The following is a 22504-nucleotide window of genomic DNA, read 5'->3' as shown; positions in this document are numbered from 1 at the left end:
TATAAACATTATACTATAACAATATTACTACCTTGTAACAATAAATTACTAATATATAAATATAATAACATGTAATACTAATATATAACTATTAAAATGTATAATAACATGTAATACAAATGGATAAACACTAATGACTAATATATAACTTTATAATAACAAATAATGCTAATATATAATAACTAAAATATAATAATATGTAATAGTAATGTATAATAACTAAAGTATAAAAACATATGATAATAATTTATAATAACCAATGTTCCAATATATAATATATAATATATAATCACTAGTGACTAGTATAATAAATTAAATATAGAATACTAAGTCTAGTATATAATTAAATTAGAAACTAATATAATAATATGTAATACTTTAGTAGAACAGTATGTAACTAACTATTAATGTATAAACATGTAATACTATTATACTAATATACAATACTAATTATACTTTAATTATTAATAGGAATAAGTTAGACATTAGTTATAGTAAAAGTATAATGAGTTAATGACATGCAATTAAACACTATTTATAAAATAGTAATGCTAGAGAGAAGTCATTACAGCAGTACATACTTTGTACTCACTGCGTGGCTGCTTCTAGTTGATTGTTTCCAACACTCACTTTGGGAGATGATGCTACATCATGTGTGCAAAATGGATGTTCCCAATAGTGACTTCTATCTATATTTATTTTTTATAAAATCCATAGTACAAGTCTGTAAACTATAACATGTAATTGTCAATAACATGTAATTCTATAGTATAATAATATGTAATTGTCAATAATCAATCATAGAGTACAAGTATAAATACTAACAATAATAATATTATAGACTTATAGTCTACATTTAATACCAAAGTATAAATGCCAGTATAATAATTATATTTAAATTTTAGTCAATATAGTACAAGTTAATTTAAATAATAATTTTTATTAATTAATATTAATAATTAAATTGAGTGATGTGAAAAATTATAAAAATCATAAATAGAATGATAAGCCGATAACATATAATTAGACACTATAATATGATAAAATATTAAAATTATTATATGAATCTATGATAAATGATAAATGATAACATATAATTAATTCTAAGAATTATAAAAACTATAAATAAAAAAACTTAGGGTTAAAAGCTTAAACAAAGATTAAGATTAAGATTAATATTAAATTGACTGTATCCATAAAAGTCAAAGAAAAACGGCGCCGTTTTTGAAAACCCCTCCCAGGCCCTCCCCCAGTCGCCCTCTCTCCCTCCCTCCCTATTTTCCTTCGGCTTCTGGCTTCAAAAAACCCTAGCCTCCACAGGAGTCCAGGACCGCTCTCGTCTTTCTCGTCTCTCTCTCTCTCCCTGCGAGTCTCGATCTCACCCTGCGACAGTCCCCCGATCTCACCCTGACCCAGTCTCCCTGATCCTGATCCAGTCCCCCCCCGACTCTCGTCTCTCTCTCACCGAGTCGCCGCGCGACCTCACCCTGACCCAGTAACCACCCCCGCAGGCAGCGGTCAACACGGTATGCCTCACTCTCTTTTCCCTTCGTCTTCTCTCTCTTTGTTTAAAATGTGAATCTGTGTAATTTTGCGATGATATGGTTGTGTAAAATCTGTGTAATGTTGTGATGATATGGTTGTGTATAAAATCTGTGTAATGTTGTGATGATATAGTTGTGTAAAATCTGTGTAATTTTGTGTTGATGAGTTTGTGTAAAATCTGTGTAATTTTGTGATGATGAGTTTGTATAAAATATGTGTAACTAAAATAGGATGGATGTTGCAGACTTGCAGTTGATGAGTTTGAATTAATATTGGGGCTGTTTTTGTTGGGATGTTTTGAAGGGATAAACTGTGATTATACTTGTTTGGATGGATATTTCAGTTGACGAGTTTGTGTAAACTCTGTGTAACTAAAATAGAATGAGTTTGGGGCTTTTTTTTTGTTGTTGCAAGGAATGATTGGATAAAACTGTGATTATACTGGGGCTGTTTTAATTTGAGTTAATATTGGGGCTGTTTTTGTTGGGATGTTTTGAATGAATAAACTGTGATTATACTTGTTTTTTGGAGCTTTTTTTGTTTGTGTGTTGTGGTTTGGGGCTGTTTATATATTAATATGATGCTAAAGTTAGGACTGTTTTACTGAACACGTGGGCTGTTTTATTTTCTTTCTGTAATTGATGGTGTGGTTGGGCAGTTAATCCGTGTTCCACAAAGTTGAACATTTTTATAAGTACAAAGTTGAAGTTTTATCACCTTTAGGAATTCAGACTTGACGAAATCACCTCTTTTTTATAAACTAATTTAGTGCATATACGACATAAGTTGTCATGTTATTCCCTGAAAGTCCTGCTGATGTCTATTTTGTGGCTAAAAATTTTTAAAATCATGAAAAGAAAGTTTGGATAACTTATATCATGTTCCTTGGTTGAATTGAGTGGACCATCAACGATGCTTGCATTGGATTTTTGGAGTTTGTAAGATCATTGAACTGTTAGTGGTCGGAGTTTGTTAGTCTCTTTGAACTGTTATATAGTTCTTGGAGTTCAGGAACTCCTAAATTTCATGGTATTAATGTTATGCTCTGCAAAATTCATGGGGGATAATGGATATTTATTGCATAGCAAAATTCATAGTTAGCTCTGTTGTCATTACCATTTTCTGGTTGGCATAGCAAAATATTTTCTAACTAAAATCTTTTCATATTTTTTTTAAGCACAACTTAGAAGTTGGAATGTCAGTGTGGCACTTGGAACATTTAATTTGTTGTAATATGTTTGTTGTTGGGAACATTTAATTTGGTTGGCACTTAGAAAATGTTGGGTTTTTCTTTTTTTTTTCAAAATTAGAACTTAAAAATTGTTTGTTGTAATCGTTGTAAAAACATATTATTATGATTGATGTGGATGATGGGTGTGGATGATTTTGGATGTGGTTGATGGATGATGCGTGTGGATGTTTATTGTAGACTTGAAGTGATTAGTTGGATGTGGATGATTGATGATGCGTTGATGGGAGTGGATGTTTATTGCAGTGATTAGTCATTTTCAATTTTTTTTTTAAATTTTTTGAAGCATGTTAGTAACTTAGTATGTTACTTGTTTTTATTTAGTTTTATTTTTTGTTATTTTAGTAAAAAGTAAATTATTTACTTTAGATTGTGATTTTTGAAAAAAAATTAAATTTAAAAGCTCACACAAAAAATTCTTTTTTAAAAAGCGTGCCAAATATGAAGTTGAAAGCAGTAAAAAAAAAAAGCAATAAAAAAGAGCCCAATCCGATTCCGCTTTGACAAGTCGGAGTTGGAGTGGAGGATGAACATGTCGAAGTTAGAGTCGGAGGTTGGATTCGACCTCTGAAAAAGTCGGAGTCGGAGGATGGTCATACTGACTCCGACTTGGTTGCTGCTCAGCCTTATCGCACTGCAGCACCACTGACGAACAACCCCGCCTCAGCTTGCCGCGTCATCGTGAATCATCACATTTTAGCCTTTAAAGTAGTGGTATTAATTCGATCTCTTTGTTGTGAGGATAAGTGTGTCGATATATGTAAAATTTTGAAATTTTGGTTTGGGGCTATGTGGTTGTGATTGAAATTATTATGTAAATTGTTGGAATTGATTTGTAGCACTGGTTGTGAATTTGTGTAGTGGCCGAGTGCCCTATAAAGTGTTGAAATAAAATGTGGGATGGCATTCCGATGTGTCGGGAATGGCGAGTCGGGCATTTGGCCTGGGTAATTATAAACCCGAGGCACCATGTTCAACTAGTTTGATTGGTGGGTTGTTTGTTTGACATGTCAGGAAGAGGTGTGGGCTGGTTTGTTTGACATGCCGGGAGTAAATTTGTTTAACTTGAAAGTGTGGGATGTGGGTTTGCTTGTGCAGTGAATGGGTAAGGGAACTCGAGGAGGTTGGGTAAATCTATTTTGTCGGGAATGGCGAGTCTGGGCATTTGGCCTGGGTAATTATAAACCCGAGGCACCATGTTAGACTGGTTTAATTGGTGGGTTGTTGTTTGACATGTCGGGAAGAGGTTTGGGCTGTTGGATTGTTTGACATGCCAGGAGTAAGTTGGTTTAACTTGAAAGTGTGGGATGTGGGTTGACATGTGTAGGGAAAGGCCGACGGCAACGAAGATGTGGCGGCGACGGAGATGCGGCGACGAAGAGGCACGGAACTTAGGGTTTCTTGCAAGCGTAACGAGAGAGAGAGAGTGACAGAGACGGATTCGATTTCGGGGTTTTCCTTAGGATGTGTAAAGACCCGGGTACCGGGTTTGTAACCCGTATCCGGGCCGGAAGATCCGAATTTTTCAATCCGAGTTTCGGTCTGGATCAAATCCGGGTCGAAACCCGGAACCGGATCCCGGGTTCCAGACCGGGCCGGGAAAAAATCCGCCCAGTTGAACAGTCTTACTCCCCCCCCCCCGGGAAATCGAATCCGTCTCTGTCACTCTCTCTCTCTCGTTACGCTTGCAAGAAACCCTAAGTTCCGTGCCTCTTCGTCGCCGCATCTCCGTTGCCGCCGCATCTTCGTCGCCGTTAGCCTTTCCCTAAGTCCCTGCCTCCATCGTGACCCCATGAGTCTACTCTCTCTCTCTTTCTCTCTCTATCTCCCTCTCTCTCTGTCTCCATTGGATTTCTGGGTTTGGCTTTCCAAGAGAGATTTCTGGGTTGGATTCCTGTGATCGAGTATCTTTTGTTGAGTTTGGATTTCTGGTTTCTCTGTGTGTCTGATTTTGTTTTTATTTGAAAATTATTTGAATATCTTTTGTTGTCTAATGGATAATGCTTCCTCTTCTGCTCAAGTAGTGCTGATTGATTTCTATATTGTTGAGTTCATTGAACAGAATCATGTATAAGGTGGGTTTATATGGCAGTGATCGTGTAAAAATTTCTATATTATTATCTAGGGTGTGATATTATGTTACTTTCTTGTCAATGTGAGCAACTAGGAAGACACAGTTCATTTTTTCCCTTAGAAGACATTATTTATGTTTGTTTTTCCAAGCAGGTTTTCAGTTTTTAGTTTCAAAGAAACAATTTTCAGATTGTGTTCCAATTCATCCTACCTACCCATTTTCATAAAACTTGATAAAAAGCACCTCCAAAACATTTTTATTGGACTGAGTTGCACCTCCAATTCATCTAACATGCTTGTAGTTTAGCAACAATTATTTTTAACAAGTATTTGATCTAAAAGAATTACAAGTTATTTGTATTATGGTATCACTCATTAGTTAGAAAGTTTAAAGTGCATAAGCACATATATCCAGCAGAAATCACTCACAAAAAAATTGATTTATAATTCGTTCCAATATGGCATTAAAGAAAAATAAATTAAAAGTAAGAAGTTCTATTATAATTACTCAGAAACTTTTGAATCAATCACTAAACACAGTAATATACCATAGCACATGAAAAATAAAGGTCCAACTCATGGAAGCAAAGTAATATACCGTAACATATCACAAACAAATGCCAAGTCATGGAAGCAAAGAAGCCAAGCAAACCAAAGGGAATGTAGTTCGCCTATATGTTCATAATAGTTTCAAAAAAACCAGATTTGTGTAAAAACCAGATCAGCTTCAGAATTGCAAGGATGGGAGATTTCACATAATGTTCATGTACTCAGATATTTAAGTGCAATTTGCCTTATTGAAAAACTAAAACCAGAAAAGGAAGTTTGTATAATAAGCATATTAAGTTAGATTATTTATTCTTCTAGAGTTTGAACCCTAAACAAATAGTTTGCTTAACAATGTAAATTGTAATAGACAGCCTCTGTTTTAGTCTGTTTTGCATTGCATTTTGTGTTAATCATACGGGGGACATAAAGCAATCTGAAGACTAATAAGTTTTATGTTGACGATATTAGACACGTATTACCAATTTGGGTAGTAGGGGCCTGGTGCCACTACCATATATGGAATGTTGAGATTTTTTTTGGTGGGTCAAGTCTGCTTTCTGTCAAATCCAAGGATCAATAAAATGGGTTGAAATCTTTGGACTTTTATTTATTTTTATTTATTTTTTTTTATCAAGAAGAAGAAGAAGAAGAAGAGGAAATCTTTGAAATCTTTGGACTTGGAGCTCTTTCTATTCTGTTCTTTCATGCATATTTTGGAAGCTTTTGATTGATATCTAAATGACTAGAAAGGAAAGTTGGAGAGGAGCCATCACAATAATGCTGGCTGGGCAAGATTTGATGCCTGAGACACAACATTGATGAGATTTCTGCATGTAATTAGTAATTGAAAAACAAAAGATGCTTAAATATTTATTTTCTGGGCATTGTGTTTATTAGTTGTCCTGCTTTGTTTATGTCTTACCAACAGAAGTTGTTCACCTAGATTCATATTTTGTGTACATGCAACCACATAAAAAACGAAGTTATAGATTATGAAAAACAAAGGTTATAGATTGAATATTAGTTGTCCTGCTCTTTGTTGAGTGTTATTTCAATAAAGAGAACCAAAAATCTAAATTTATTGATACTAGAGTTTATTATGTCGAGTGTTAATCATTAGAATAATCCAGATTATATTCCACCAGTCTAGCAGATGCTTAATATTGAGGTACGAGTGCATGGATGGTAACTTCTGGAATCAGGAAACTCCTTAACGCTTTTTCATGTTTTGGTCATCAGTGCTTGATCCACCCTGGGGAATAAAGCCTTGGTTTGTCGCATGAATGTGGCTGCTCTCAATGATTGTTCCTGTTCATATTCTTTCTTCTCCATGGGCTTTGACTTTGTACCATGGTATCAGTCTCAATTTGGTCACTATTGTTACGGAGATGTGATTTGGGAGATTTTTACTATTTTTGGTCATACTTTCCTTTATGGGTACATTGTATACAGCTGTCAATTAGGATGTAAATACTTACCTTATATAGCATATTAGTGGTAGATAGTTTGTATGTGGCTGCTGTTTGTGGCTGCATATTTTGGGACTGTTTTGTATCTTGTGGTTGTATTTGTTTTGGAATTGTAGCCTATGTTATTTTTTATTTTGTAATGTAATGTAGTGTATAAATACTAAATAATGTAATATGTAGTGAATTGCATTGTGTTGCATGTATTTTAAATATTATATTTCTTTTTCTAGGTAATTAGTTGTTTCTAAGTTTAGTAATTTTTTACACAAAATTTAGCTTTCCATTTTCATATATTTTTATTATTGTGGACAATGTTAACATACTTATTGAAAACATTTATTTTATAAGATTAAACAAATAGAGTTTGAATGTTATATCAACATTTATTTTATGAAAAAATAAAATGTTTAAAACAAGTAGGCCTTTTTGTTATAAAAAAAAAAAAAAGGGGTTTAACCCGGAATAAAAACCCAGATTCATCCGGGTTTCGGCCCGGGAAGACCCGGCCCTGGTTTGAAACCCGGGTTCCCGGGCCGGAACCCGGATGAACAGTGCTACTAGTGGAGTCCAGTAGATAGGGCGGATTGATTGGCTGCCTGCTTTTCCTAATTCAGCCTTCCTAAACTAGGGCTACTTTTGCATCTTGTTTTGCAATACGAAGCCCTAGATAACGCGCCCTGCGTCAGAAATTGGCTAGTCAACCATAGAATCGAAGGCACAATTGGGGAGTCCGACGCAGGCTTGCTGTAATTCACACTTATACTAGTCATTTTTCTTCTTCAAGTTATTCTCCGTTGTTCAAAGTTCAGTTTTTCAATCTAACGGCCATGTTCGGATACGATTTTTCCCCCCGTCGTGGTCATACTCGAGAAAGTTTACATCGGATGAAATTGGCTAATTACCAGTTGTATCCTTTTTTTTTTTGAAATTTGCTCGATCATCAAGCTCTTAATAAATTGTTTTGGCCTAGCCTGGCCTACTTGAATGATAATATTTTCGTGTTGGCTGTTTAAACTTCGAATTTTCTTTCAATGGGCATCTGGCAGATTGATTGGAGAGCTGGATTTGAAGTATGGCGAGGACTACCAACTTAGATCACGATGATCTAATTACAAAGTAAGCTTGAATATATATGTGTTACTGGTTTTCTTGTTCTTTCACATATATTTTATGTACTTTATTGGGAGATTATAATCTGTGAATGCACAATCTGAAGCTTGCATTGGAACTTGGAAGTTGGCACTCAAATTCGTGAATTTGAGATTTTCATTTTCCCCTTTTTCGGTTTTGTTAATCTGATACCACGTTGCCGTTATTTTGTCTTCATTGCAGAGAAGCTCCTCAGTTAACTGCAGTCTTGAAAGAAATGAAGGAAGGGTTAGATTCTGTAAGGAGTAAAGTTGAAGCTTTAACCACTAAGGTAGGATCATTTGCGAGTCCAATTTTAAGTCCAGGATACAATCTTTTTTACAAATACTGAATTATTTTTGAGGTAATATCTTCGCGCACGACTTTGTTTAGTAGCTTAGCCTACATGCCCTCGTCAATGTTGGCTCTGCAGCATAAAGTACGGTTATTACAAATATTAACAAAATCAGCTTGTTTTAGTTATTGACAAATGTCTCGTTTCGTTTTACAAGTAATCATTGTATCGTATTCGTTATCCACTATGACAAGTGATTACTTAACTTTTTTTTTCTCTCACATACTAGGTGAAATCAAATCAGTTTCCAACAGCAGATGGGATTAGCTATCTTGAAGCCAAAAATTTGCTTCTCCTAAACTATTGCCAGTCATTGGTCTATTATCTGCTTCGCAAAGCAAAGGGATTCTCGATTGAGGGCCATCCTCTTGTTCGGAGCCTAGTAGAGACAAGGTTGTTTTTGGAAAAGGTAGGGGATTTGTTTCTATTCTCCTTATCCATCAATAACTTGTGTTGTTCCTATTACATAATTCTCGTCTTTCTTTTTATGCCAGATTCGACCGATTGACAAGAAGCTCCAGTACCAAGTCCAGAAGCTAACAAGGGTTGCCACAGGTACAGCAGAAGCTGTTGGTCCGAGGGAAGAGTTGGATGCTCCTCAGAAGGCAGAGGATCTTTTGAAATATCGTCCGAACCCTGACATGCTTGTTCCCAAATCAGATATGACTTCCGAGGTGAGCCAAGATAGTAAAGTATCAAGTTCAGCAATTGAGTTTTTCCGCCCCTCTTTTAAAAAACTTTATTTACAAAAATGAAACATATTTGAGGTTTTTGTTTTCTAAGTTGCGTTTATAATTTGTAGGAAGGTGGTGGTGTGTATCGACCCCCCAAGTTTGCCCCTACTTCTATGGAGGAAGGTAAGATCTCAAGGCATGAAAGGAACGCCTCGAGAATGGAGAAACAGATCCTACGGCAATCTAGGCAGAGTGATTTTGTGCGTGGGCTGATGAATGACTTGGAGGGGAGACCTGAAGAGGTTAGTTGTGGACCTCTTTTTCAGTGTCACTAGACTTTAAGGACTTAATGTATGATAGCTGGCAATCTATTTTTGTGGCTGGTTGAATACAGGTCAGAGAAATTGTTGGACATGAAAGTAGAGAGCTTGCTAGATATATGGCAAAAATGGAGAGGCGTGCACAGGAAGAAGAAGAGCTTTTCACTCGTGCTCCTATGACAAAGATGGAGAAAAAGAAGGAGAAGCATCTAAAGAAATCAAGAAATGGGTATGCAGAACAGAATTAATACTGGTTTTACTGATCTTCTTATCTCATTTGTAGACTTGTAAAGTTGGGCTTTTGCCTATTCTTATGATCAATAAAATTTTATTTACCGATAAAAAAAATTATAGACTCATTTATAAAAATTAAAAAAATTATAGCCTTGTAAAGTTTGATTGGATATTTGGTGGTTTGTCCTATTTTCTATTTTGCTTGACTGGTTTTCATTTATTTATACCAGGTTGCTTGGACTGACAGACGGTTTCTATGATGAAATCAAAACCTTACCACTAGAGGATGATGGCAGTGAGCAAGTGACAAGCTTTGATAATGGTAGCAATAGAATGCAAAAATTTAAGAAGCACAAGGTATGCCATAGGCTTTTGGAATGGTTATATGGTATTCCCATTCTATAGGGCCAATCATGCCAACTAATGAAGAGCCAACAAGAGACGAGAAGACTAAAGCCTTATACATAGAGTTAAGGCAAAAAATCAATGATGCCGACTCTCTGAGAATGTCATCATACTTTTTTTAATGGTATAAATTAGTTTTATTGATGACAAAAATAGGCATAACCCAAGTACGCGAGAGAATCATTTTTTTTAATGGTCACTAGAGATAATCATTTAATAGGTTATCATACTTCATCGGCACTAAAGCCTAAACAAGAAAGAGAGTATCATTTAAATAGGCATACCAAATTTCAAGGGAAATTGTAACTTCATAGATAACTGACACCTGAAGAAAGAGGGTCGATTTTTTTAGGGACATCAAGAAACTTAACTCAATTAATTCCAATTAAATTGGGGTTGGTTATGTATTCTCATCGACTAATTGGGAACAGCCATAAGTCTTCTTTTCCTATATTTATCCTATTTGAAAATTTAGTCTATTGCCTCCATGATTAACATAGCTTTCTTCACTACTGCTACCAATGTAATTTTAAGCGTCCCTTTGTCTCTTTTCACTTCCATGCCTTGGAATCAAATTACTTTTTATCATTGGTGCATTGATTGGTTTTGTTGTGCCTCCATCTCAAATAATCCTTTTTCATCTTACCCTCAATAGGAACCATTTCTACCTTTGAATTTACGTCCTCATATTTTTATCTATCCTAATATTCCCAGTTGTGCATGCTAACACTCATTTTGCTAACCTCAGTATGAACACGTTATCTTTTAATCAATTTGACACTATGTAACATTGAGCATGATTGGTCTACGACCCATCCTCTTTAGTCTTCCGGTTCTTATGAATTATCGATCCAAGATTTCTTAAATACTCTGCCTCTTTGTTATTCATAGGCTTTCATATACCTTTTACTTCAACAATTTGTTATTGCTTTGATTTGTTTCAACTATTTTGTGCATAAAGATGTGAACTAGGTGCTGAATTTTGCTCGTTTGCAGAGGCGGCACTGAGCAACAACAAAATTGGATCTTTGGATCTGCTGAGCAACTGGGATTTAAGGCCGCATAGCAGTTCTGTACCGTTTAAGTGGTAATTTAATATTTAAATGGATGCGTGTGGTGCAATTTTGTTTACAATGTGATGTAATTCCTGTCAAGGCAACTACCAAAGAATATTGTAGAGAAAAAACCTCCCCAATTTTCCAGACGAGTTTAATTTGGCCTCTTTTGTTTTCGTAGATGAGATAATATAAGTTGAGATAAAAGTTAAAAGTTGTTAGAATATATATTTTTAATATTATTTTTGTTTTAAGATTTGAAAAAGTTGAATTGTTTATTTTATTTATATAAAAATTTGATAAATTTGTAATGATTAGATGATATAATATGAGGTGAGAATAGTTGCGAAATCAAATGAGGCCTTAGTGTTTGACTTGATCACGTACAGATCATGTACGTCTAATGTGAGTTTAATGTGATTTAAGTGTTTGACTTGATCACGTACAGTTCAGTATCTAAATCTTTTAACTTGTAAAAAATTAAAATGTTCCATTTAAATTTTAGTATTTCTGGAAAGAAAAATGTGACTTTGTCCACTCAATTTGTCTATTCATTTTGATATCTTATGTATTTTATATTTTTTTAATTTTTTTTTACTTAATAGTTATTTATTTATTTTTTCCTTAATAGTTAAGAAAGTGATTATTGATATATTAATATTTTTTAAGATGATAAAAAAACTGAAAAAAATAAAAAAACCAATTTGACCGCAGTCACTAATAGCAGTCAGTGATATTTTCTAGACTGAAGAAACGGAAGCATTGAATAGACTAAAAAATCTTAGCATTGGCCGAATCATTCGTTGCTGGCTAATTGTTCGGCTGGCACTGTTTTCCTTTGAGTTTTATTCGGATCATAAGATTAATTTACCGTCATTTCGGAAACTGTCATGTTAATAAGATGGAATTATTTTAGGCTGCATGGGATTTACAAAAGCAGCCCCTAGTACTAAGACAACGAAGGCATTCGAAATTCACACCCCTTCTGTACTCGCAGTCTGAAATTAACCCAAAGCCTTGAAATTACCCTGCAATCAACCCAGGAAAATAGATATGTATATATATATATTTTTTATAAAAGGGGGGGAGTATGAAAGACCACAACATCGTAGTTCTTTCTGCGGATGGTTGCTTAATTAAAAATTAATATCTGGGGTGAATGGCCAACTGAGATTTCTGAACACAGAGATATGTATCATGCACAGCAGGATGGATAAAGAAATTGACTCAACAGAGTGCCACTTCGAAGAATCGAAAAGTCAAACATCTTCAGAGCCCTGTTTGGCAGGCTGCGGTATGTTGTATAGAATTAGACCTGATACAAGAATGGCACTGCCGAAGAGAAAATGGGGGCTCAAGCTTGTGGCCTCTGGAAGATACGGCAACGGAAGAGAGAGAATATAAATTGAAACCGGCACTGCAAATTAAACAAAAGCACCCATTGAAACAAAATAATTGTACACATGAACATGTATTTACAGGAACGTGTGCATATGTACACTAAAAACAAATACAAGCGAGAGAGAGAGAGAACACCTGACAACATTACAGTAAGAGACGAAACAACTGCAGAAGAAATTTTTACTACATTGAGCACTGATATGTTGAAAGCCAAATTCGCAACTATATAAAGCAGTGGAAGCAACGGAGCCCCATCACAACCTGAAAGAAGTTGCATGCATAAAAAAAAAAAGAAACAACAAAATGAGATGCACAAACTTTGAATAAGAATCAAATCTAAGGGAAAAGACTAAAGAGAACTAATCCAACAATGAAGAAATAAGATAACAATGCGAACACTCTCTGAATTGATGCCTAAACTTCACAGTATGTAACTACACACTTATCAATCTTGTCCTCTTCAATGCCTAAACTTCGGTTGAATGGCAGTATTCCAACCTTTTCTTCCCCATTAGCATTGATGATGTGTTGGTCTCATGGTAGTATTACAATCTTCAAATATCTACCATGCAAGTTTCGTTGCACTTAAACATCTTTTGTTTTGTGGACTATAACTATTTTAAGCTATTTGGAAAGGGGAGGGAGATTTTGGAAAGTTTAATTTGTCTGCCACTTCTGTAACTTTTAGCCATGATGTCAGAACCAGATTTCTCAAATGAAATTTGACCGTAGACAAAGAAATGAATACAGAAATTAATTTAGTAAAGCTCTAGTATAAATAAATATTAATAAAACCTTGTATGTGTCAAAAGGAGACCTAATGATTTCAACTAATACTCATATGCAACGACAAGGCAAATTAATTGTGGGGGAGAAACAAAGCACCCATAAGTAAAGCACCTGATTGATTGGCTCCGAAGTTAAGAAAGCAACCAGCACCACTTTCAAGATAAGAAGGAAGTTGACCAAATGGTATGCCCTTCATCTTGGAGAGGAAAGGTAAAAAGAGAAGCACAAAAAGAGCCTACAATTTTAAGGAACTATTAGAATTGACAAGATATAATATTTGACATATGACTCATCTTTATATATAATTGACGGTTGGCATTGATGATGCTGAACATCAAATGGATACACATTGTCTAAGATAAGCTAGAAAAACTGAGGAAAAAATATTCCATCTACAATAGTTTTTACTAAGACAATATAAGCTCTTCCATTTCAAAACAATCAGTGGGGTTTATCACAAATATCAAATCAAAATGAACTTAGTACGTGGCTCTAAGTCCGAATATGTTAAGAGCTAAAACAGACTTTGTTGCACAGCAGCTTTGTGGCCCTGTTACAGCCGCATGTACAATAGTTTAATGCAAGGTGTGACTTCCCAAAAGGCCATGAGAAGTTGAATCCTATTGATAGGTTAACAGAAGGATGCTTTAGAATATGGATAACTCTGCCTGTGGCTGGTATTGACAACTATATCCTGTTTGAATCAGTTTTCACTTTTGGCAAGGGTAACATTATATCCATTGTCCCTGGCGGCAAAGCACATTGTGGGCTTTTAAACTAGACATTTAATTATTCATGGGCATCTTCGGACTTTTGTTTGTTCTCCATATCGGATGCTGCATGCAGCTACCAGCATGTGCTATGTCTCAGATGTAGAAATTCATTTAAAAAGATTTGCACAAACATCTTCACTAATGGGAAAAAAATCCTCTATGGAAGGCCATTCCTAAATCAAAATTTCTCATGCACGTTCTCTTTGTTTTTTGGTTGGTTTTTTTTTTTTTTTTTGGGGTGGGGTGTTTCCATTCCCTTTTGAGAGAGGACAAGAGGAGAGACAAAGCTTACATAAAAAGAAACTGAATATCAAACTGCTAAGTAAATAAAGAGAATGAATCAGGTCAGAAAAGCAAGAATCTACGGAACTTGGTCTCACACAATCATGCATCTCTAAATGCAACCCCTCACTGCCATGATACACTTCCAAATCTAAACATTAACAGAACCTTCTATATCCATCCTACCCAACATAATAAAAGAATAGTTTATACTAAACTGAGAATAGAAATTCTAAAAGTAGCATGCAAAAGAAATATTTCTTCCAATTTCTATTTGAAGTGATAAGTGCGAATTTCAGATAAGCTATTTTTGATTTTTGTTTTGTTTTGATAGGGCCTACTCAATTAAGAGGATAAACAGGAGACCATGAGCAATGGCTCATGGGATACTTACCGATGAACATCAATAAAGTATTTATGGAAAATGACATGACAATTACCTGGAATCCAGACCCCAAAGAATTGACCACAAATAGGTCAAGAGACTTTCCCTGCACGAAAATAGTTTCAATCAGTGAGAATTTCCAATAACAAGACATACACCTATGTTATCTTCACAATGATTTAAAAAGGCCAAATAAAAGATTAAACAATGATTAAAAAAACAAGAGGAAAAATTGTCATACATTAAGGCGGGTCAGAGCATCAGTGAAAATAAATTCCTGTTACATAATAAGAATTCAAGAATGATTAATTTGTCTATGCAAAGTGCAATTGGAAGTATGATACTAGTTCATCACTGTAAGTCTGTAACCTTGATAATAGATGCAACAGCCTGAAAAGCACTTGAGGCTAGCATTAGTGCTGGCCATTTAAACTCAACTCCAGATAACATTTGGCCAGCATCAGACCCACTGAAATTTTTGGAGAACACAAATAATTATCAGAGAACCGCATGTAGAAATCAAGTCCACAAGAATAATGAAGATAGGCAGGTTCAGATTATGATAATCGGGTTAAATGGTACAGATTTCACCATGCTCCTCTATAGCAGACCAGAAAAAATCTACAATAAAGCAAGAAAGTGAAGTTCCCATTCTGTTAAAATAAAAATTCTCAGCACTTCAGAACCATTTGAAACACTTCATGGATTGCTCCGCACCACAAAGTTCATGTTTCAAAATAAAGTATCAGAATAATTCTCTTTGGAAAATGTTTCATTGGCCCATTTTGGGCAGTAGTCGAAGGTTTCTCAATGACGAAATGAACACAAACCAGAAGATGCTGGAGGAAACTCAATGCAGGGAGGCAAGAATGCAGAAAAAGGTAATAGACATAAACAAGGAACTGAATACTTTATGCTTTTCTCCTTAGAAACTCCAAAGAATTTGGGTCTGAAATAAGAGGTAGCAAAATTCATTATTTTGGCAGATAAGACGCAAACCATCTTTGTTACTTTGGTTACCCAAAGATAGAATACAGATACTTTCATCTACATTCTGCACCAGCAATTCATCAAAATCAGAAAAAGTAAAAGGAACACAGTTTCAACGTCTGCTGTCCCAATGAGTACCATACCTTCTCTAGAGAACGGTACTATTACTTTATAAGTGATAAACTTTATGCTTAAATTCATGCAATTTCTGATCTCTGCTAGGAAACACATGCATACCATCACACATTTATAGATAATAAATCATGCATATCATAGTAACTGTTGGCAGAACCTCTTATAAAATAAATTTGCCAAGGCTCTCAACATATTTTAAGCACAATGGTGAATCTTTGAACTGTGGAAGAACAAATACCTGGCAACAGCCACCACCACACCAGTAGCTACAAGTAAGCAGCCAGCAATTTGATTAAACGAGTACCTTCTCCCCAATAGAAAAGTTGAAAAAGCCAGCTGCCACACCAAAAATGTCTGCAAGACAAAGGTCACAAAAAGCAATATGGAAGAGACGGACAAGGTGCTCAGATGACTAACACAAAATTATTTTTCCCAAAAAGAAAAAAGAATATCATGTAGTTTTAGGAAAAAATTATAAGAATTAACTTCATCCTGCATCTCTTCTGGGCTACAATTACATTTCTCATTCGTCTTGTATAAAAAAAAGACAAACATTTTTCATTCGTAGCTTTTGACAAACTTTTTTAGCTAGAAATTATCTTTTCTTAAAATTGTTGTAATTTCTGTCAATGACACAGACACTCGATGCGGTCTGCAACAACCAGACAGGCCAGTGTCTGGGGTGTTGCTCAGTGAAGCACTAGAGAAAGCCAAAGGCGTTTTTCACCAGCAACATATATCAAAATTACTCTGTACAATCAAGGAGTTCTTTTTATTTATAAGTGCAACAAAAATACCTGACTCAGTATCGGTATTGTTGGTCCAGGAAGCATGGCTGTGGAAGATGCATAACATTCAGTGCTAAGCTCATCATCAAACACAAAAAACATACGACTCAAAATCTTCCTTTGAAACCACCTAAAACCGGCTATTCCTTTCTCATACTCCATATCCGAACAAAACCAAGTAATCCCATTGAAAACGCAACTCAAGTACGAAAGAGATTTAACATAACCCTTGTAAACAATGTACAACCAGAAGAGAAAAAAAAATGAAATCCCAAGCATTAAAATTGGCCTTCAATCGTAAAATCCAGATAAAACCCATATTTCAATACCTCCAGCAGCCATCCCGGTAGCGACGCCGAGAGCTTCTAAAATGCCAATAGCCATAAAACGCCATTTGGGGAGAGCAAGCATTTCATTGGTCACAATTCCCGCCCGGTACCGTATATACAATATCGAAAAATATATAGCCACGTACCTAATAATTAAAACAGAAACCCAATAGCGTAACACTTCGATTACATTGAATGTTACCTATCAAAAAATAAATAAATACATTGAATGTTAAAAAATTTTGCAAATAATAAATTACCCAAAAGTTGTGAGCTGAGCTAGAAAGAAGGGGTATTCCTTCATGGGAACGAGAGCGAGCTTGTAGAGCACGCGATTAGCGATGGCTAACGTTGCGGTGAACGCGGAAGCGGTGACAATTAACTTGGTGTCGGAGGAGTACGCGGGTGAGTTTGATCCGTTTGAAGCGTGGGCTCTGAGAGAAAGATAGTCAAGTTTGCGATTGCAAGTAAACAGTGGGTTCGGACGGAGAAAACGACGGAGCTTCGGGTTTTGGAGGGAATTTGGCATTGCGACGAGGCAGAAGCGTAAGGTTGTTTGGCCATGGAAGTTGGTGCGGCCTTGAGGTCGATGAGATGGGAACTGCAGGGAACAGAAGCTAGACAACGACGTGTAAGAGAATCCCATAATAAACGTGGTCTATCTTCTCCGTCCTTTTCAATACATATAACTCCGCACTGTTTTTTTCAAACTTCTTGCGTCTATTCTGGAGTGTGTCTATCTGGAGTAATGGTACTTATAGTTCTAGGGTAAATATCAATTATTTTGATAAAGAGAGGAATTAATTATTAAAAAATATTATTTTTTATTTATTATTTTTTTAAATAATAATATAATATTTATATACTCACGATTATAATTGTTACTTCTCTAATTCTTTTGTAAAAATAAAAGTATATCTTTTTTAATGATAGAGCTTACTTTTTAATTTTTTTAGAATAATTTATATAAAATTTGTGCATTTAAGATTTATATATATCATTTTTCATTTCTTATATGTATCTCTAGAACAATGTATCATATTTGGTTAAAAAAGGAAAAAAAGGATATGATAAAAAAGCATCTCATAAATATTAGATAAATTATATTGACAATTTTAGGGTATATATTTAGCTCGCACTCATTTTTTAAAAAATAAATAAATTTAATATACATATAAAAAATATTATTTTAATAATAGATTCTATTTTTTAAAATATAAATATAATATTTTCATGTCTAGCATTATTTGAATATAATGTATCTTATACTTATAAAAAGCCCTAAAAATCAAAGAGAATAAAGAAGTAAAAAAAGATGGGCAGGAAAAATTAGATTTTAAAAATTTAGGATAATATTATTTTAAAATTTGTAGTATTTCAATAATTTCATATTATTTTGTTTAACTTCTTATTTTATGTTAAATATATGTTTTAATATTAAAAAAAATGTATACGTTGAAAAGTACTCTTCTGTTTTCTTCTCTTCGAATTTTTTTAATAGATACCATTCGAAATTAAGGAGAGGAAAAATAAGCATCTGTAAAATGGAATATTCCACTAGGTGACCCAAGTTCCAACGCAAGAATCATCGAGAAGAAGTGGCCCAACGCCCAAGCAACCCTGCAAGACACGTTTCCACTTCTATATAAAGTCCAGACTTTCGAACGCAAGAATCATTTTATGATTTTGTTGTTTTTTACGACTCCTACGTCTTATTCCGTCTTTTCAACAATGCCTCGCAAAAGTTCTGGAGGTATGTTTCAAGCTTTCTATATTTTATATTTATGCTTGTATTCAATGATTTCTTTTTAGAATGTGTTTAGATGTTAAATTGAATTGGATTGAATGAGTTGATAAAATATTATTTATTATTATTATTATTTTAAAATTTAAAAAAATTAAATTATTTATTATATTTTATATTGAAATTTAAAAAAATTAAATTATTTTTTATATTTTATATTAAGATTTGAAAAAATTGTAATGATGAATTGAGATGCCTTTAATTTTCAAACGAAGCTACAGCTTTTGGATTGAGTTCCTCTGATTTGATATCAATTTTGAACTACAAAATATTTAATCTTGGTTTGTGGATCGTAAAATTATCGATTTGGCTCGATTGACTACATCGTTCGGTCATGTTGGAAACAACCGGTGCAAGATTCCAAGTCATATTTGTTTCCTTAAGTTTTTTTTTTTTTTCAAAAGTATGCAGTAATATAAAAATAAAAACTCTAGATCGTTTCCGACGTGGAATGGTTTTACGATTGGTAGGCGGTCGTTTGCAAGGAGAAAGAACTCTTTGATTCCTATAGGAGAAAGAACTCTTTAATTCCTATAAAGTAACCAATTCATGTTATATTGTGTATATATAAAGAAAGTCTCATCTTGTTTAATTAACTATGGTTGTATTCATGATTTTGCCTGGTAATGTCAAGAGAAATATGCCGCCAAATAGAAAAGGGGTGGAAGATATAATAACGGAAATTAGTTTATTGGGAGTCAGTGGTAGATTTGTGTTGGCGCTTGTGAGATAATTAACCGATGGTTTATTTTGAATATTGACAAAGGAATTATCTTGTGGTTGCTTGTAAGATATTTCTTTGTTATTTTGTCATTGCCTTTGCTTGCATCACTGTTTTTCCTCTTACCTTTTTGCAGTGTAGTCTTGCTGTCCATAACTTGAATGGAAATTCCAAAACTTACCTTGTCATTTTTTACAGGAAGGTCAGCTCCCCGTCCTGTTGCACGAGTACCACTGCGTAATCCTCCTGCGCCAGGTAACTTTTTGTATGGATTATAAAAAATCTCATATTGCATTCATGACCATTTTGTAGAGGTATTTGGTGTTTGTTTTTTAAAACCTTTCCTCGGGCTCGCTAAGTGTCTGTTTGCTATTCTAATAAATACAAAGAGAAGTTCTTGACATATATACCGCTTTTGTTTTATTATGAATTTCTAATGTCATCAATTTGCACTTTGATTATTCCATTAAATTGGTTGAATTGTAACTATTGAGCTCTTGACTGTTCGGTGGATGTGCTAGTACTGTTGTCTTCAGTAGGGAAATATGAACACAATTGCATACTGCATTTTTCAAATGACAAAATAGTTATTTGATATTGTTTATACAAGACCATGAAGTTTCTACTCTTTTGTTGCTATACTATTATAGTGACGTTGTCTCCACTATTTAAACTGAGCTCTAGTATTTAAATCGTATTTGTTTTTTCTGCAGCTTCTCAGGCTCCGCCTCCAATGCCTGCACAAGGTGGAAATGGATCCCTAATGGGAGGACTTGGTGCCACCATTGCAGATGGTGAGTATGAAGTGTTTAATGATGCCACAGGGGTCTCTCTGTCCTTATAAATAAAGCATATGGTATGAATTAATGGGATCTGACAGCAGTTTATTAATTTGTGATATACAGGCATGGCCTGGGGTACTGGCACTGCCATTGCTCACAGGGCTGTGGATGCTGTGATGGGTCCCCGTGTGATCCAACATGAGAACATTGCTTCATCAGCTCCTGCTGCTACACCACCACCAACTCCACCAACTATGAACAGTCCTGGAGGTTCCGATGCTTGTGTTGGTCAATCCAAGGCCTTAAGTGATGTATGGTTCTCCTCTCATGCCTTTTATCTATTCTATTCTTTAAGTCACTAATTCTGTAGTCGAACTATTTGGTTTACGTCCACTATGAACTAATTCTTGTTCATCTTACATCATCACCCTTCAACCATTCCATGACCGTTATTTGATTTTGAACTTAGTTTAAAAAATAGTTCTCTCAAGTGGTTCCCAAGTTCTCCTTCTCATTTCCTTTGCTTCATAGCTATTTAAGTGTTAGCATGCCATTCAAACTGTCTGAAAAGTCAGAATCTTGGCGGTGGTGGTGAGTGTTCATTGCTTTTAAAGAAGAGTAATGATAGGGGTTGTAGTACTACAAATTTAACCCATTACATGAAGATTATAAGATCTTTGTAACAAATTTGTAGCGAGTTTAGAATTTTTGGGTACAAAACTAATCTTATATTCTTAATTTGCAGTGCCTGGCCAATTATGGAAGCGACATAAGCAAGTGTCAGTTCTACATGGACATGCTGCAAGAATGTCGCCGACACTCGGCAACTGCGTTGAATGCTTGAAGTATAGTTGGGAAATCTGGCTGATGATGAGTCATTCATGTTTTAGTTCCTAGAGGATGGATACAAGTAGGTTTCAAGATATTGTGTTCCTCTGATTGGGGTTGGGCACTCGGGCCTATATGTTTTTAGATGGAACTTATAATCTTGTGATGTTTTGAGAAAAAGAAAAGAAAAAACTGCATGAATGTTCTTATATGATGTTCTGAGCATTTCAAATGATATCAAATGACATTCTTGTATCATGTTGTTTTGCCAGTTCCTGATGATGATCTTGAAATGTCAAAGAAAAAAGTGATACGAACACAGTTAACATACCTTAACCATTCGCAATTTCAACAAAATTCAAAGTCGGCACATCATCTCTATAAAATATTGATTAAGTGCATTCGTTCTTCCATTTTAATATGTTGTTTCGAATAAAGTCAAATGATGTATGTTTATAGATTTATTTTTATGATATCGTTTTGTAATTGTAATATTTCTCTTTTTATTAATATAGTGTACTAATGTTGTTTTTTAAATTCTTATAAAACTCAATAATTGATGAATATAATTATTAAAACATGTGCAAAACAAAAGGTAAATGTTCATGGGCGAGAGAGGTGCGTGCTGTGGGGAAATTTATCTGTGGACGGCTTTAGGTTTTGGCGATGAAGACGTTAGTGAAGCGGGAAGTAATGGTTTGAGTAGAAAAAAAATGATTTTACGGTATAGTTTCGTCTTAGGCCTAGTTTGTTTATGCATGTGAGATGAATTGAGATACAAATTAAAAATCGAATAAAATATTATTAGAATATATTTTTTTAATATTATTTTTATTTTGAAATTAAAAAAAGTTGAATTGTTTATTTTATTTTGTGTATGAATTTAGAAAAATTGTAATAATTATATGAGATGAGATGAGATGAGAAATTTTGTAAAAGTGAACTAGCCTTAATCTTATTTTATTTTATTCAAAAATCATTTATTATTATTATTTTTTTTAAAAAGGCTAACAGAAATATTTATTAAATGACAAATCAATATATAACTCATTTAAGTAAATGTAATTAAAAATAGATCTCCTCTATTTGAAAAGTTCTCTCTCTCATTCTTGCAAAATCCATCTCTGCTTCTAGGACTTCGATCTGTTCGTTTGGGGAGAGTTGATCTGTTGCTTTTCGGCTAGAAAAGTTTGACACGCGCCCAACCATCAATCTCCTCAGGCGCCGATCTTCAAGATGGTAGGATAAATCTGTCTATACGAGCGGAGCATAAGCCTCGCATGCACTTATGCCGTGCGCGAGTTTCACTCGCTGTCGCACTTGGAGAAGCTTCCTGCCGCCACGTGTGGCACCATCAGGATCAGCAGTGTCGCACACAATTAAAAATTATTACCGAGTGATATCTCCTTTAAGAATTGGGTGGGAGCCATTCATTTGGTTT

At 34.6% G+C, this 22504-nt stretch overlaps 3 protein-coding genes across 5 annotated transcripts; 2 read left to right on the top strand and 1 right to left on the bottom strand.

The window, feature by feature from the left end:
* Positions 1–1231: 1231 nt before the first annotated feature.
* On the top strand, positions 1232–11298 carry LOC109021180 (neuroguidin-B). Of its 3 annotated transcripts, XM_035682798.1 has the most exons (11): positions 1252–1526; positions 6562–6584; positions 6656–6769; positions 7932–8001; positions 8218–8305; positions 8598–8777; positions 8863–9042; positions 9171–9344; positions 9437–9591; positions 9827–9953; positions 10998–11298. In XM_035682798.1, the coding sequence occupies exons 4-11, from the start codon at positions 7958–7960 to the stop codon at positions 11007–11009; spliced, it is 960 nt and encodes a 319-aa protein (XP_035538691.1). In that variant the 5' UTR covers positions 1252–1526; positions 6562–6584; positions 6656–6769; positions 7932–7957; the 3' UTR covers positions 11010–11298. The 3 variants fall into 3 exon arrangements, with proteins under 3 accessions (XP_018859312.2, XP_035538691.1, XP_018859314.2); XM_019003769.2 differs by lacking the exon at positions 6562–6584 and having other exon boundaries at positions 10998–11214; XM_019003767.2 differs by lacking the exons at positions 6562–6584; positions 6656–6769 and having other exon boundaries at positions 1232–1526.
* A 786-nt stretch (positions 11299–12084) lies between these two features.
* On the bottom strand, positions 12085–17655 carry LOC109021177 (protein CLT2, chloroplastic). The gene is made up of 10 exons (XM_019003758.2): positions 17189–17655; positions 16929–17074; positions 16609–16646; positions 16050–16165; positions 15056–15155; positions 14928–14963; positions 14742–14792; positions 13358–13481; positions 12593–12718; positions 12085–12473 (listed from the first exon to the last, which is right to left on the bottom strand). The coding sequence occupies exons 1-10, from the start codon at positions 17572–17574 to the stop codon at positions 12316–12318; spliced, it is 1281 nt and encodes a 426-aa protein (XP_018859303.1). The 5' UTR covers positions 17575–17655; the 3' UTR covers positions 12085–12315.
* Positions 17656–18465: 810 nt separating this feature from the next.
* LOC109021178 (uncharacterized protein C6C3.02c-like) lies at positions 18466–21388 on the top strand. Its single transcript, XM_019003760.2, has 5 exons — positions 18466–18681; positions 19652–19708; positions 20167–20247; positions 20359–20546; positions 20981–21388. Exons 1-5 carry the CDS (start codon positions 18609–18611, stop codon positions 21077–21079), a joined length of 498 nt encoding a protein of 165 aa, XP_018859305.2. The 5' UTR covers positions 18466–18608; the 3' UTR covers positions 21080–21388.
* The last annotated feature ends 1116 nt before the right edge of the window (positions 21389–22504 follow it).

Source organism: Juglans regia, chromosome 11 (genome assembly GCF_001411555.2).
Source record: "Juglans regia cultivar Chandler chromosome 11, Walnut 2.0, whole genome shotgun sequence".
NCBI lineage: Eukaryota > Viridiplantae > Streptophyta > Magnoliopsida > Fagales > Juglandaceae > Juglans > Juglans regia.
This window is presented reverse-complemented; position numbering and strand designations above follow the sequence as displayed.